This window comes from Epargyreus clarus, unplaced genomic scaffold, assembly GCF_041222505.1.
Source record: "Epargyreus clarus isolate Ecla_fem2 unplaced genomic scaffold, WU_Ecla_fem_2.2 ptg000002l, whole genome shotgun sequence".
Taxonomy (NCBI): domain Eukaryota; kingdom Metazoa; phylum Arthropoda; class Insecta; order Lepidoptera; family Hesperiidae; genus Epargyreus; species Epargyreus clarus.
The window spans coordinates 7,009,979-7,027,680 of NW_027332210.1; the positions used below are offsets into that span (position 1 = coordinate 7,009,979).

Here is a 17,702-nt window from a genome sequence, read left to right on the forward strand (position 1 = left end):
AAGGTCTTAACGATGTCCAGGCTTACGGCCAATGCCTTCCCATTGCTCTCAACAGCTTGTGCCCAACGGTGAGTGAGGTACACAAGAAGATCACCAGCAGATCGGCCCTTACGAAAACCATTTTGGTGATCAGCTGTTGGTTCTCAAGATACCTAAGGGGCTGCGTGTTTATAACATGCTCCATAGCTTTTGAGAGAAAGGAGGTTGTTGCTAAAGGCATAGTATGGTATAGTGCTATGGTGCTATGGTGCTATAGTTGGCCGGGTCACTGCGGTCACCCTTTTTGGGAATGGGGTGTCTACTTCAAAGATTGTTAAATCACGTCGAGGTCAAAACATGGACATGAAGCGTGTTTATTTCTATTGGCACGAACACTTGCCTGCCTGCCTGCCATAATGCCTGTCAACTTTTTGGTCCTTTTACGTTGACGCGTGCGCGCTGTGTTTGCGCCGATCGGACCGACCAGCGCTGGGGAGCCGCGCACGGACACAACTTACTTAATACACTGCGATCTATTTGTCCGGCGTACATACATAATAAAATGCATGTACTTTTGTAGCTGTTGAAATAAAATAATAATTAATGTTTGGTGGTACGGAACCCTCCGTGTGCGTGATTGTCTTACATTTCACTTCGTCAATTATTAATTGCGCAGATACGTCATGTGCTTATACCGTGTCAAAGGTTCATTCTTTGAAGAATATAAGAGATCCATTATTTAAACAAATTATTAAAATATCAGGGGACCAGCTTAGTCGTCAGGAGTGGCAGCACATACATACACAGGGTGAATTTTTCAAATGGGTCTTCAGCGCCAAATTCGAAACTATAAGGATTAGTGGAAAATGCTGACAGGTGTTATAAGGCCGATTTGAATACAGACTACAACTACGTCATTAGGGTTCGACGCGCGTACGGTGTCAACACACGCGACAGGAAAAGGGCACAAACAATGATAAAATTATAATGCTCCGTTTTCGTTATTTAATTTTATAAAAGGCTCGGGACATTACTAATGTTCTTTCTGTTTCTTTTAAAATATAGGAGTAGCAGACGAGCGTGCAGTCCATCTGATGGTAAGTGGCTACTGCCGCCCATCAACATCTGTAATCAGCCCCAGATAGGATTAGATATTTCTACCTGAGTTCGGCCACTAATGCGCTGCTACCCCTGGGAATTAAGCTGGAACGTCTCGGAAATGTCTGTCTCCCTTACCACACCCTTCAAACTGGAACACAGCAGCGCCTAACACTGTTATTAGGTAGAAATAGGTGTGGCGGTGGTGCCGGAGTCGAACCACAAAGGGTTCTACCACCTTCAACCATAATCCTACCTTCAACTATAATTAGTAATTGACCTTATTTCATTAAAAAAAACAACGATTACTTTATTTTATATTTATTATTATGTAACAGTATAGTTTCATTATAACATAAACAGTTCAATTGAAATAATTGAAATTACAAATAAATTATAATAAATATTATAAACACAAAACAATACTTTCAAACCCTAAGCTCATCAGAAATACAATAAACACCCAAATGCCACCAAAAATAACTGTATCGTATCGTAACGGCGACTAAGCTGTTTAAAATATTTTCTGATATTGTATAATTGTATAATAAAGAGATGAAGAAGAAATTTTAACATTAATAGATTAATATTGGTCCTGAGTTCCAATGCATACATCTGTATATGATCAGCATCTAATTTATCCTCTCGGTAAGCGGGGTTGACCCCCACCCTCCAGTTTGAGTTTCATCTTAGTATGGTGACCATCAAGCTTGAGTTTCATCTTAGTATGGTGACCATACTAAGATGAAACTCAAACTTGACGTATTACTGAAGCCAGTCTCAGGACATTATATCTCTATCGAGAATAGAGTATAAATAATTCGAATAAAGGTAATCGTAGACGGGGCCGGATTTTGGGGTGTGGACATCCTGGGGCAACGAAGGAGCCCTCTAATTATTTCTCAAATTTAAAAGAATATTTTTTCGGTCAAGTCCTTTAAAAAAATACCCGCGAATATAACATTATTCCAACCCTGTTTGGAAAACAAACACTTCATACTGTTAAAAAAAATACGTCACTTATAAACTGACCCGTAGAAGTTTGGTTATTTTTTTCTCTAGTATGGAGGGTGGGGGTCAACCCCGCTTACCGAGAGGATAAATTAGATGCTGATCATATACAGATGTATGCATTGGAACTCAGGACCAATATTAATCTATTAATGTTAAAATTTCTTCTTCATCTCTTTATTTGGGTCCTTTTGAAGAGCCCCATGTCATAGTCCTGAGGGATTACCTCAGGAGGAAGTTCATTACCCATTTTGCACGTACGCGGCAAAAATGAGCATGCAAACCTCATGGAACCTCATCCTTCGGCAATTGTAATATTTCTTCAGTAAATAAGTTTATGCAAAACAATTTCAACACTTGATTGTTGCTTGTTCTTAGATACGTGTTACTGTAACAACTCACCAGGGGGCGCTGCAGTGAACATTTGATTAGTAAGGACTTTTAAATAGGCGTTACGGTAGTATCATTAAAATCACTGCAGTAATATATTTTATTTTAGCTAAATATTTTATTATAAAAATCGATAGAACTCTATACTTAAGTATTTATGTAGATTGTGGTAATACAGAAACTAAAAAACATACGATTATAAAATTTTTTTTAAGCATAAAATATATAAAAATAAAATACCGTTCCCATAATTTATGAATAAATGATTTCATTTTGATTTGATAATATAAATGTGCCAAATATGTGATTTTAAGAAATTAAACTTATTTAAACGCGCTCCATAAGTGTTTTATTGATACCGATATTTATAATTTCAGACAAATAATTGTATACTAAAAAGACCCGTTCGAGATCCGTCAAAAAGAGACTATTTAGATTTAGATTCCTAATTGGTATTCAGCTTTCTGATTGAAAATAAGAGAACACCTATTTTACCGTTTTTGGAAAATCAACCCTTAAGTTCGATTAATAGGGGATAGAACTTTATTTTAAAATCCGTTAATTTGGAAACAAGGATTGTGAAAATAGCATTTAAGTTTCTGGTTCAAAATAATAGAGCTTCTTTAACACCGTTTATGGAAAATCTACCCTTAAGTTCGTTAAATAGGGGTTGGAACTTTATTTTATAAACCGTTAATTTGAAACCAACCACTATGAAAAATTATCATTAGACTCGATGAAGCACCTGAGTCACTGTTTTTTAGATCATCCCTTAAGACGGCTATAAAAGGGTATATGCATTATGCCTTTCTGTTTACACATCTGTTTCAGCAATTTTAGCAACTCAACAATCAGCCCCATTAGGGTACCTACTATAAGTAAAGAAAGTTTCTTTAAAAACCGTTATTGAAGTTACTTCCTTTGGCGTGTCTGGAAAAAGAACAGAGTGCAGAAAGGTTTAGTGTAGGGCGAAATTCCACGGGCCGACGTGACATATATTTTTAACATGGAGTGTATTTCGCGTGCTAAAGTGCAGAACAGCGGTTTTTTAGGGTTCCGCACCTAAAGAATAAAAACGGAACCCTATTACTAAGACTTCGCTGTCTGTTCGTCTGTCCGTGTGTCACAGGGCTCTATCTTTGGAACGGTAATAGATAGACTGTACGATCCGGCTCGAAGAACCAAAAAATACTGTACGATCCAGCTCGAAGGCCAGACCGCACGGGTTTGTAGGGTTATACTTCCGGCTCGAAGGCCAAAAGTATTGTGCGGACCAGCTCGAAGGCCAGACCGCGAGGTGTGTAGGTATGCGGGCACGGCCACGCAATCCCACGGGATGATATAAGTGGACTGTATAGTGTGAGAGGTATGACCCAATCCTCGTCCCAGCAGATGAGTAGAAAAACCACCAACCTTGCCTTCCAAGTCTGTCTGCGGACTCGAATCGTGTCAGGGGGGACGCGCACGGCGCTGTCACGGGGCTCGAGGAAGCAAGCACGGCCTGATCTCCCCGAGGAGTAGTCTCTGCACTTCACAATGCACACGCGGCACTAGGGTAAACCACGTGGAAAGGAGCAGCGAGAGGGCACATACAGAACGTCTGTAGGCTCCTGCCGAGCGCAAGACGACGACTGGTCGCGCGTAGCGACATTGGCGAGACAACTCTGGTGGATATTTGCTTCTACCCACCTACAGTTGACAAAAGATTGAACATAGACATTCGAAATTCTTACAGAGAATGCATAACGGTGGCCGCTATAACAACAAATACTAAAAATAAAAAAAGTTGAAAACAAAAAGGATCGTTTGGAAAAATATGAAAACTTTGGTTGTACGGAACCCTCCAGGTGCGGGTTTGACTTGCGCTTGGCCAATTATTAGTAACGCGTAGACCCGCGGGCCACAAGGAAAAGTCGCGAGCCACCACACCACCACACCACCCGTGGGTGTCGGGTTGCCGACCGCTGGTGTTGAATATTAGCTTAGGAATAGGAATGTTTTTGAAATTCAACTAAGGAGGTAAAAGAAGTGTTATATATGTATATGTATACGGGAATCTTTTAGGTTTGAAGTTCACGTGAAATTTCAGATAACGTCTATTCAGACAAATGCACGACAACGTGGACGGGTGCAAATTTCATATACGATAATGCGTAACTTTATTCAAATTGGCCTACATTATGGTATACTGATTAGGTACATTGCAACTACTTTGGACACACTGCGAGCCAACATTTTGTCCTGCCGTGGAGTATGGTTGTGGTTATGTGTGGATTAGTGATGGTGATGTGGTAGACACATAGATTAAAATTTTGGGCTAGAACAGGGCTACAGTATCCCCTGCCTGTCGTATGATATAGTGTATCCTACGTGAAACTTATATTTTAAAGAAAGTTTCATAACAGTCCACTAATTAGAGTTTTAGTGTATGTTTCTGAAGAAAGCTTGATCAATTTAGGTACACAGTGACGAAAAAAAGCTTTTATTAATTAAATATTAATGCTACTTTATCGTTTAAAATTGTTAAAGGTTACAAATTTACGATTACAGTTATTTGTATGTCATATCATATTTTTTAGGCGGGCGAAGCCGCGGGTTCTTCTAGTTTCTTATAAAACGCATTATTTAAATTAGAAGTGTTGATGAAACTTTGATAAGTACTAGTGATGTGTCTGATATCCATATCGGTACCACGGATCTGATGGAGAAAAAAGATTTATATCCATAGGTATCTAAATCTAAATAGTCTCTTTTTGACGGATCTCGAACGGGTCTTTTTAGTATACAATTATTTGTCTGAAATTATAAATATCGGTATCAATAAAACACTTATGGAGCGCGTTTAAATAAGTTTAATTTCTTAAAATCACATGTTTGGCACATTTATATTATCAAATCAAAATGAAATCATTTATTCATAAATTATGGGAACGGTATTTTATTTTTATATATTTTATGCTTAAAAAAATTTTACAATCGTGTTTTTTAGTTTCTGTATCACCACAATCTACATAAATACTTAAGTATAGAGTTCTATCGATTTTTATAATAAAACATTTAGCTAAAATAAAATATATTACTGCAGTGATTTTAATGATATTACCGTAACGCCTATTTAAAAGTCTTTACTAATCAAATGTTCACTGCAGCGCCCCCTGGTGAGTTGTTACAGTAACACGTATCTAAGAACAAGCAGCAATCAAGTGTTGAAATTGTTTTGCATAAACTTATTTACTGAAGAAATATTACAATTGCCGAAGGATGAGGTTCCATGAGGTTTGCATGGTCATTTTTGCCGCGTACGTGCAAAATGGGTAATGAACTTCCTCCTGAGGTAATCCATCAGGACTATGACATGGGGCTCATCAAAAGGGATGTAAAAAGAAATTTCCTTCAAAGCCGGCGATGCAATGGCGACTCCTCGGGTGTTGCAAATGTCCATAGGCGTCGGTGACTGCTTTCCATCAGGTAGCCCGTCTGCCTTATCGTTAGGTCAAATTAAAAAAAATGGCATTAATAAGACCATAGACTGGTCAATGGAAATTCACATACATTTAAGAACTGGACTGAACTTTCGCTATTAAAACTGATAATAAATTAATTATTTGTGTTATATTCATAGGATAATCCGCGATTGAGTTCCCAAGATTATTTTCTCGGTTCCAAGGAAATATAGTAACCTCTGGATGCTCGGAAAACGAAGTCTACTTTGAACTCTAATTTCCTGTGATCACTCCTTATCCGATAATTCCGTAGAAGGTGGACCACGATAGTTTTTAGTGTCATCATTGCGAAATTTCGACCTGAAAGTTAAGCGAACTGTTAAAGAACATACCATACTTTAATTAATTTTGTCCGACCAACTCGTATACTACTAAATTAATTATTTAGCTTATGAGGGGTAGCTGAGATTTTTTTAACTTTTAATTATATTATATTAATAGAGATGTATTTTTTTTCATAATAATGTAGGAGTAACAGACGAGTATGCAGTCCACCTGATGGTAAGTGGCTACTGCCGCCCATGGACATCTGTAATCAACCCCAGATAAGATTAGATATTTCTACCTGATGTCGGCGACAGGTGCGCCACTAACCCTGTGGACTAAGCTGGAACATGTCAAAAAAGTATATATATGTATATCTCCCTTACCGCACCGTTCAAGCCAGAACACAACAGCGATTAACACTGCTGTTATTAGTTAGAAATAGGTGTGGCCACCGGACCGGACCACTGAGGGTTCTATCACCTTTAAATTCAAAGTTTTTTGATGTGAAACATCTATAGCCGCACGTAAAACCGATTTCTGGCGTGGCGACGCACGGTGTACGGTGTGGCGTCGCCATGCGCAAATATCGTAATATTTTACTTTATCATTATGACATATTTAGTTCCTATCACAATATGTTCTTTTCTGCATATTACTTTTACAAAATAATGTCGATGTTTCACATCTTCCAGGCGTCCCGTGACGGCTCACATTGTTTTTTTTTTATTTAATTTAAAATTTTTGCTATGTCATCATTCTCAAGTTAATAACCGAAAGACATTATTATTATATCAATCGGTTATCATTGCAATAAACAATACCAGTTTGACACAGAATCTAAGTTTCACTTTCGGCCATATTTTACTGATGTGGATTTCTAGCTTCATAGATATTATTTAATGTATTAAACAATAAAGGCAATACATGCAAAACCGTTGATACCTATGCAATTCCTCTTGCCCATACTGAAGCCAGCGAAAGCATTGGGATTGTCAGGCAATGATGCTGAATCGAACCATCTCTCTGGCTTGAATTCGTCAGCTTCCGGACCCCACATGGGATGTCGATGAAGCGCATAATAGAGCAGCATACAAGAGTTACCGGCAGGCAGTGTGTAATTTTCTAAAAATTAAACAAATAAACTTCAAAGAACCATTTGCTGTTGGAATGCAGTACCAACATTCTCATACCAGTCTGCACTAGGAAAAGTTAAATGCTGCTAAATTCTGTTGTAAATGTGTATTTGTGTATACATATTTTTAAATGTAATATAGGCGTAGCAAAATAGCATGCATTTGATCTGATAGTATGTGGCTACAGCCACCCATAGACATTTGTTGATTACAGATGCGTTGCTAACCCTTTTTTTTTTTCCTTAACGAGGGGGAAACCTTCAAAAGGTACCCGACGACGTGGGAGCGACGCCGGGTTATGTGGGATTCTTACCGCACTAAAACCCCCCCGGTGGCCGTCCTCAGCGCTTGTTGGAGAACTCCGGGATCTCCGACGGAACGCAACCGGAGTCCTCCAAGCGCGATGCCCCGATCGGGCTCTGCCCTGGGGGAGCAGTTTTCGCTCCTCCAGCACCATTTGGTGTACACGACGCTATGCGACCACCCATACCGCCGTCCTTCCCGGGATCGCTTACTGGACGGCTAGAGCTCCCACTGTTGCCGCCCGCAACCCCGGAAGCCCCCTTTTAGTCGCCTCTTACGACAGGCAGGAGTTACCGTAGCCCTATTCTAGTCCCGGAACTACAGGGACAGCGTTGCTAACCCTAAAGACGAAGTTGAAACGCTTCGGATACGTGTGTCTCTCTTGCCACACCTTCAAAGCTTAATAGCAGCGCTTAATACTGCTGCTATTAAATAGGAATAGGTGTGCCGATGGTACCTCCGGAGTCGAACCACAAAGGGTTGTACTATATTAAAAATACTATTTTGCTTACTTAGGGTGATATCTCTATCCAGTCTTCTCAAAACGAAGGGAACTAAAGAGTAGTAGCGCAAAGTCTCCTTGATAACAGCTTCTAAATACTGCAAACGTGATAAATCTTGTCTTGTTAAATCTCCGTCTGTATCCCTGTTTTCGAATATTTTTTCGAATCTGAAACAATGATAATAATCATAAAAATAGTTATTAAGAACTACAAGATGTTTGAATATGGTGTAAAGCTTTGGTGTTCGATTTCATAGGCACCATCGCCACACGTATTTCTGCCTTATAACAGTGTTAAGCGCTGCTGCGTTCTGGTTCGATGAGTGTGGCAAGGGAGATAAACTTGACCAAGGCATTCTATTTCATCCTCAGAGAAAGCAACGAACCTATCAACGTCCTCATGTAACATTCTAATTTTGGGGCTGATTATAGATACCCATGGGATCTAGTAGCTAACCTTTAGGTATACCGCATACTAGTTTGGTACTTTTATCATATAATGCTGCAATAGCGAATGATACTTACTCGGCAATTATTTTATCTTGAACCTCAGGGAAGGAGCCTATTAGGACGAGGATGAAAACAAGGAGAGTAGCAGTGGTCTCGTGGCCTGCTGCTATGAATGTATCCACTTCTTCCTTCACTTCTAAGTCTGTGAACACTCCGTTCTCAAGGAGCATGTCAATGAAGGACTTTTGTTTGAGATCTGGAATAAACAGAATATCAAAGGTGATCATTGAAGGTGGTAGAAAGATTTGTGGGTCGAGTCCGGCGGCACCGCCGCCACACCTATTTCTGTTTAATAACAGCACTTTTAAATGCTGTGTTCCGGTTTGAAGGATTTGGTAAGGGAGACATACATTTCCGAGGCCTCCCAGCTTAGTAGCGGCGCATCTATAGCCATCATTAGGTAGGAATATCTAATCATATCTGGGGTTGATTATAGATACCCATATGGTTTTGGTTGAAATATTATTTAAATTGTTTGAGTTGAAGTAATTTGGTGTTGAGTTTTTATGTAATCATTTTCATTGTAAGATACCTTGTCCTGTGGTGAATCTATTTAATATTATGTTAAAATATTACTAATTTCCCTGTCTTAACAAAGACTTTGAATAATAATTGGGTTGCTTATTTATAATATCCTCCACTCCATAAATATATTAAGTATTTCGTGTAATTTTTCTACGGATTTTTTTTAAATTCGTAGGCTTCCTTACGGGACTCTTAACTCACCTGATATTACAGCACCGTTTATCTTTAATTGCTCTTTCTTTCTTTTCAGCACCTGAAATAAATTGTATACAATTTATATGTTAAGAAACAAAATACTATATTAGGAGTCATAATTTCGCATATAAACATAAAAAATCTGTATAGATTTCTCTCTACGGTTCACCAAACTACGAACTAGCGTAAAACCAAACGCCTTCGTAGTGCGCAGGGAAACTTGTGTCAAGCAATAAAGTCAAGAACAAAATACTAATTTCAAAAGAGAAATATACCGTCGCAGACATACTGTGGAAAGCATCCAAGTATATGTCTTGTCTTTTCTTAAATTCACTGCGTTCATAGATGAAGTCAAAATGAAGCCACAACTTCATGAATCGCTCCACGAAAAGACCCAGAATCTTGTCAAAAGACTCCAAGTAACGCACGTTCAGTTCTGAATGTTCTGTGATGTCTATACCCATAGCTGTCACTGTAAATAACAATATAAGGTGGCAATCAATAATTAATTATAGTTTAAACTAAAAACCACGCTAAAATCGCACAAGGAAAATCGTTAATCCATATTCCTGACGATTCTGATGAGGTGAATGGGATAATATTATTAAAATCGTGTATTGTCATCGGTTCTTAATAAGAGTGTTAATTTTAAATTAATCGGACTGTTTAATGTGGGTATAAATCAATTTCAAAGATTACCGTTACATACATACATACGTACGTACAGGTCAAGCTAATAAAAGCGTGGTAAAAAGAGCGGTACTCGTACGTGTTTCAAACTTCAAACTTGTGTATTCTTATAAGATTGATCCAAAAACAAGTATCAAATGAGCATGAAATTAGAGTATTTAATTAATATGGTTTCTTCTATTATTTTTTATAATAAAGAAGTAGTAATCGTGCAAACAGTCCATCTGATGGTAAGTGGTCATTGCCTCCCAGATATTTACGGTTAAACCCAAATAAGATTAGAGTCCTATCAGCGATCAGACGCAGATGCGTTACACCTGAGGATTAAATTAGAATGCCTCAGATCATATATATTTCTGCCTCATAAGAGCAGGGTTACGCGCTGCTGTGTTCCGTTTTGATGGGTGCGGTAAGAGAGACATATTTAACCGAGGTGTTCCCGTCTAGGCGTGAGAGGTACTCGTAGCAATTCATTTGTGATCTACTTCAGTTAACCTTACCTGGGAGTCATTAAGATGTCTATGGGCGGCAGTTGCTACTTACTATCACGTGGTAAGCATGTTCGTTTCCTACTTCTGTTTTTTTTATAATATAGGAGTAGCGGACGAGCATGCAGTCCGCATGCAGACGAAGGTAAGTGGCTACTGCCTCCCATGGACATCCGTAATAAAACCCAAATAGGATTAGATATTCCTACCTGAGGTCGTCCGCAAATACGCCGCTGCCTCTGAGGACTAAACTGGAACGCCTCGCATAAGTACGTCTCCCTTACCACACCCTTAAAAAAACACAGCAGCGCTTTACACTGCTGTTATGAGGTAGAAATACGTGTGGCGGTGGTGCCCCCGGAGTCGAACCACAACGGGTTCTACCATCTTCAATGTTACTAAAATAAAAACTTACAGCAAATAGTTTGCAGCGTATTTCTTCTAAGGTAGGGCAGGTTGTCAAATAATCCATTACCAACTTCGTTCTTGAAGTCTGCGACCAATCGCCTGGCTTGCTTATTGAAGATGGGCATAAACTCGTCGAGTACTTGCTGGTTGAATGCTGGATTGATCAGCTTTCGATGGCGTTTCCAAGTTGAAACTGAAATTTTATTATTATTTTTTATAATATAGGAGTAGCAGACGAGCCTGCAGTAAATTTGTTGACTGACTGCCGCCCATGGACATCTGTAATCCGGATAAAATTAGATGTATTCATATTGGGCCCCCAATTATGAGACATCCTGCAGATGTCGACAACTACGTAGTTATGTTCAAAAGATATTAATCATCTACTGTGATCATGAGGTCCTGACAAAGAATTGAACTTTCAAAGTTTGATCCTTTTATCTTATGATCACCATCATCAACTCAATACAGTTTCACTGCTAGACACGGATATCTTTTCAGAACTTTGGCTAATCAGTAGTGCGTGCCTGGGATTCGAACCTCGGACTGCTCGATGCAGAGGCCTATCACTACTAATAGATTGGTAAATAAAGATATTCTTCTGTTAAAACGATCAACGGATAAAATCTAGCAATAATAAAAATTAAATTAATCACTCTCATTAAAATAAAATATTCTAAGAAATGGATGAAATCATAATCGAATAATAAAATATACAATGAGTACAGAAAATAGAACACCGGTAATACTGGTAGTACAGGAACCTGTACTCAGTATAACGAGGCGCACGGCAGTGAGTCCGACCAAGTTCTGGCCCAACGCATGCAAATAGTATTACTTATACGTGAAATGTATACGTGTTTTTCATATTATAACTTTAATAAAGCTCGGGTATAAGATTTAGATTGGAAATAAAAATAAGTTGTGTTATTGTAAAGAAATTGAGGATGTTTCGAAAAATAAATAGAGGTACCAGAAAGGAGAAAATATGAGCGATTACTGATTTTTATAAGTCAACACCCGTAATTGGTACATTTATGTATTGCTGTGTTGAGTATGTAATGTATCTACAATAAAATTGAGAACAGAACTTGGTTTCTTTGTTTTAAATTATTAAATTAATTTATTTAAACTCAAACATGAAAACATATAAAAAATCTCGGTAGAACAAAACGTTTTCTTTCGAAGACATTAAACCTCAAAAATAAGGATGATATGCGAAATGTATAAACCAAAAGTGCTAATATTAATTCCATCACAAAAAATAAATATAACTTCTACGCACACAAGTACTTATAATAAGGTATTTGCAATTTTCAATGATGATGATGAATACCTTAATCATTGAAAAAAAACATTGAAAAAACGTTAGATAACCCGTTTTTCCGCAGTCTATATATTTAACAATACATACTTGTTTTTTTTAACAAAGTTGAATAACATGTTTTTTTTATTATGATAACTTATGTAATTTATTACGTAATTAAGTTTGTAACAGGATTATTAATGAGCATAGCTATTTATACCAATGTGGCGCTGCTAAAACTAAGAGGACTACAAATTTAATTTAATTTAATTTGAAGGTGGTAGAACCCTTTGTGGTTCGACTCCGGCGGCACCACCGCCACTCCTATTCCTACCTAATAACAGCAGTGTTAGGCGCTTCTGTGTTCCTGTTTGAAGGGTGTGGTAAGGGAGACAGACTTTTCCGAGGCGTTCCAGCTTAGTCCTCAGGGGTAGCGGCGCATCTGTGGCCGACCTCAGGGAGCAATATCTAATCCTATCTGGGGTTGATTACAGATGTCCATGGGCGGCAGTAGCCACTTACCATCAGGTGGACTGCATGCACGTCTGCTACTCTTATATTATAAAAAAAAATTGAAAATATTTTTTAGCAAAATATGAAATATTTAAAAAACTATACTTTCAATGCTGAAACCACGCGCTTTGCACTTGCTGCAAACTCCAAACTACTTTAAACGTCCAAATGTGTAGACGCGAAATTTCCACTAACTTCCTAAAAAAACTTAAACATCATTGGATCGGCTAGAACGACTTGTATTTCTAGACAAACCAAATCAAATCCTCTATCCCCACGTTAGAATTTGTAATGGTTTCTTGAGGTTTGGAAAAGGAACTTACAAACGCGGCAAATACCTTACACCTATTTTATTTATTTATTTATTTAAAAAATTTATTGCATCACCTCTAAAAAGAAATGTACAAAAGGGCAAACATAATGCCTGATGGCATTTTCTACCAGTCAACCCTGGGTGGATGAGGAGAATTTGCAGCAGGTGTTATGCGAAAGTAACAAAGAACGATAGACAATAATAGAAACAGCAGATATATCAATATGTATTAAAAATAAAGAAATATACATATACCTATTCTACATCTTCAATCAAAAATTTGTACAAACTATCAGTAATTACTATCAATTATATTTTTTTCTTACCTGGACACATCAAAAGCCCATTTCCGAAGACTTCCTTCCCAAATGAATACGTTGTCTCAAAACAAGTATTTGCGACTGTCAAGCAATCATCGGGATCTGTCAAAACTGAAAATAAAAACAAACATAAATTAGCTGCTCTTTACATTTTTCTTTATTTTAAGAAGTGAAATGTTTTGACCATTTTTTAAAAGCATTAATATAAAAAATATAATAACAGTACTTAGGGCCCAAAAATGTTATATTTGTTTCCTTTAATATCAATAACATTATAGTTGTATTTGAAGGTGGTAGAACCCTTTGTGGTTCGACTCCGGCGGCACCACCGCCACACCTATTTCTACCTAATAACTGCAGTGTTAGGTGCTGCTGTGTTCCGGTTTGAAGGGTGTGGTAAGGGAGAAAGACTTTTCCGAGGCATTCCAGCTTAGTCCTCAGGGGTAGCGGCGCATCTGTGGCCGACCTCACGTAGGAATATCTAATCCTATCTGGGGTTTATTACAGATGTCCATGGGCGGCAGTAGCCACTTACCATCAGGTGGACTGCATGCTCGTCTGCTACTCTTATATTATAAAAAAAAAAAAGTTTATCATAGTATAATATTATTAGTCACCATATATTGGTTTCGGACCCATCCAGAAAGTAAGAGCGTATCCTTTTTCAAAACTTTCTTTCGTCCCTCTCTTTATAACTTGGATAATGCCTGAAAATATAAAACCCCTTTTTAACTAGATATCTTTCGTACCAGTTTTTCGATTATATATACATGATACATTTTTATAAATGTTTGTCGTATTTTTACAGTTTATGATGACAAAAAAAAATGTTAGCCGTCACGACGCCTGGCAGATGTGAAACATCGACATTATTTTGTAAAAGTAATATGCAGAAAAGAACATATTGTGATAGGAACTAAATATGTCATAATGATAAAATAAAATATTACGATCCACATGGCGACGCGTCGCCACACCGTACACACTACTGCATATAGACTGTATATATATACCATCGCATGCCGTGGCGCGTCGCCACGCCAGAAATCGGTTTTATGTGCGGCTATAGATGTTTCACATCAAAAACCTTTAGTGCAGGAGCTATTAGTCACCGATGGATATCTAAAATGTACTCCATATAAAAAAGAGTTTCTATTTGAAACCGATCATAGATCGTTACTTCTGAAGACCTAGATTGTTGCCTCATACGTAAGACAGTCGGCATGCTCAATTACACACATTTCCACTGAAGCAGAATTACTTCGCGATAGAAATAGGTACCGCGGTGATACCCTCCCGGTAGAACCTACTCTTTCTATATGTCAGAATTAATTTTATAAAACATGTCAGAATTAATTCATAATTAGCCACTTCTATAGTCTATACGTGGACAATATAGTAATCATTCGTATCCGATAACAAAAAAACAAATTATATCTAATCATTGCTTAATGCACTTTATGATTTAAATAAATTTATTAACTATATGCAATTATTTAATAAAATGTTTATCATAATTTTAATCGGACTTTATGTATTCATAAAGTATAATAAAGATTTATGTATTTTAAATGAAATATATAGAGAAGATAAAAATATTATATAAAGGTATAAAACTAAAGTTGTATATAATTCTGTTTGTGTAAATTTCATTTGAATTTATTCACTTTTGAACGATTTGAAAAGCATTTTTTCAACCGACCGACCGACCGATTTAGCGGCCGAAGGACAAAAGTTGCGATCTCACAAACATGAATCAATTTTTTATAAATATTTGACTTTCAAGAAATAAAATTGCGCATAGAATAAACTTTCGTAACCCCAAATGTAAGTTTTCAAGGGACTATGTGTATTTTAACAAATTAGATGACCTTCATATTAGCATTTATCTTAATAGCTAGTGACAAAGAGCACATTCAAGTTAAAAAGAAAATAACAAAAAAGATAATTGGCTGTCCTCGATGGCACTAAAAAGTAAAAAATATTTTTTTAATATTTGTTTACTACTTAGTTTTAAGGTCGCATTAATGTTCGAAGTATCGCTGAATAAATGATGGACAGTTTAAAAAAAACAAAACTCCTCCTTTATGGCGGTTAAAAATAACAATATGACTTGTATATCCTTTTGCGGATTCTCTACTCGGAGCGGAATATTCCACTTGTGTTTGCAGTCAGGTTCTTTTATTGCATAGCTTTTGAATAGCGTCATCACGGTACAAATATCTATACAGTATTTTATCTTCATACAAACGCACGAAACGCAATTTATACCTACGCGCCTCGAGGTCGGTACTCACTTGGTACACGAACAGTCGTGAATGTGCCACAGTAACGATCGTGTGATGTGACGGTTTTGTAAGCAGTATATTTTTTTGCTTCAATAATAATATGGCGAAGAAAAGTTGTAGACTATATTGTGCTGTTTTGGGTTGCTTCAATTCGACAATAACACATCCAGATATATATATTTTTTATTTTTATGTTAATACTAGATACTTCTACTACTAGGTAGGTAAATTTCAACTAAAACAAAATGTCAGTCAACCTGTCGCCTACTAGAGACCCACATATATCATGTTAAATGTGAATTTAGTGATAAAATAGCGTTGACAATGGCGTTCGCGCGCCGCTTTCGAAATCTACCTACTACGTTGCTGTACCGTTACGATGATTGTTCCTTAACTTATGAGTGATAAATTCTAAATTACATTAGTTGAAATTAATATAATTTGATATTTAAAAAAAATACGTATGATTGTTGTAATTTTGGTTCAGTACATAGGTGTTAGTGTTTGTTATTTGAGGCTATCCCTCTTCTGTATTAATAGAACAAAACTATTTCTTTGACCAAATTACAACTTTTATTATTACAATCAAACCACCACTCGAAACTGTTGATAAACGAAGGGCTTGCACAACGCACGCGTCGTATTTATGTTTTTTTTAATTGTTTTAAGTGAAGTAATCTGTAAATAGTTATTTTATAAATTTTAAATAGGTCGGGAAAAAACTTAATTGCTTATGTTAATTATTATTAATTATCTTTCTAGAATAAGAAAGGTATATAAGTATATATAGAAGAATAAGTTTCATAGAGGCAAAATAAATTTAAATTGCGGTTTCGTAAACCGCCACACGCACAAAAAACCTTTGTCCAACAATACGCGTACTGCCTTTGATTTTCTACTTATTATTAGAAATTAATTATCACTTTTCTTAATGTGTATCTACTTGAATTAATATAATAATTTCCAATTAGCAATTCTTGTAAGCATAGTTATTTAAAGTAATTCGTTTCTTGACAACAGTTCTAATGACTCAAATGAAAAATAATATTTATTTAGGTAATAAAATTGATGATAAAAATATGTACTCACGGTTACTGCCACCGACCACCAAGTGAATATGTCCTAAAAGTGGTAGGCAACCCGATAAGGGTGGTGGTTCACCATTTTTCCTTTGACTCTTCCACACCCAATACAAAATACATACTACCACGAACAACATATTGGATAATAACATCATTCTTTCAATTCAAACTTTCAGTTCAAATTCAATTTGAGAGATTTTAATTTTATTTGACTGTATTAATTTCAAATAAATTTTCAGACGGTAAACGAATCCTTCAAATATCCGGGAATGGTTTTGTCGAAAGTAACTTTCTTCTAAAATAATTTATTCAATTTCTCCAAGTGTGTCAGATATCTTATATGATGATATTCGCTAGGGCAATCTTTAAATAAGTGATAGTTTATCGTTGACGATATTAAGACACGGTCTTATCTTAAAGCGAACCGAAAGTAATAAGACTGACAATAACTTGATTACGTCTTTATATCACATACGATCGCGACGTAATGCTAAAAGATCATAGTTTTTTTTAACAATTTGATATTGGCACTTGGAATCTGACAATTAGAATATCAATGTAATTCAATCAATTTTATTTATTTATATATTTATTGCACCTCTATAAAAATAAAATGATACAATAGGACAAACTTAATGCCTGATGGCATTCTCTGCCAGTCAACGCTGGGTGGAAGGAGAGAATGGCGGCAGGTGTTAATTATACGAGTATATATTTCTTATACATTTTCATAATTACATATCGATACAAACAAATAATAATAAACTTTAAATAAATATGACCTAATTTTGTATTCTTCTTCGTAATATTGCAGCAGCAAAAAAGATAAAATTCTTGAGCAATATTATATTTATTCACACACAAATCCTCTGGATTTC

General features: G+C 36.6%; 1 protein-coding gene across 1 annotated transcript; it reads right to left on the bottom strand.

The window, feature by feature from the left end:
• Positions 1-5,338: 5,338 nt before the first annotated feature.
• On the bottom strand, positions 5,339-17,318 carry LOC140746781 (cytochrome P450 4C1-like). The gene is made up of 10 exons (XM_073078880.1): positions 16,832-17,318; positions 14,072-14,161; positions 13,461-13,565; positions 11,010-11,195; positions 9,692-9,888; positions 9,423-9,474; positions 8,712-8,892; positions 8,197-8,354; positions 7,191-7,370; positions 5,339-6,281 (listed from the first exon to the last, which is right to left on the bottom strand). The coding sequence occupies exons 1-10, from the start codon at positions 16,977-16,979 to the stop codon at positions 6,127-6,129; spliced, it is 1,452 nt and encodes a 483-aa protein (XP_072934981.1). The 5' UTR covers positions 16,980-17,318; the 3' UTR covers positions 5,339-6,126.
• Between the last annotated feature and the right edge of the window lie 384 nt (positions 17,319-17,702).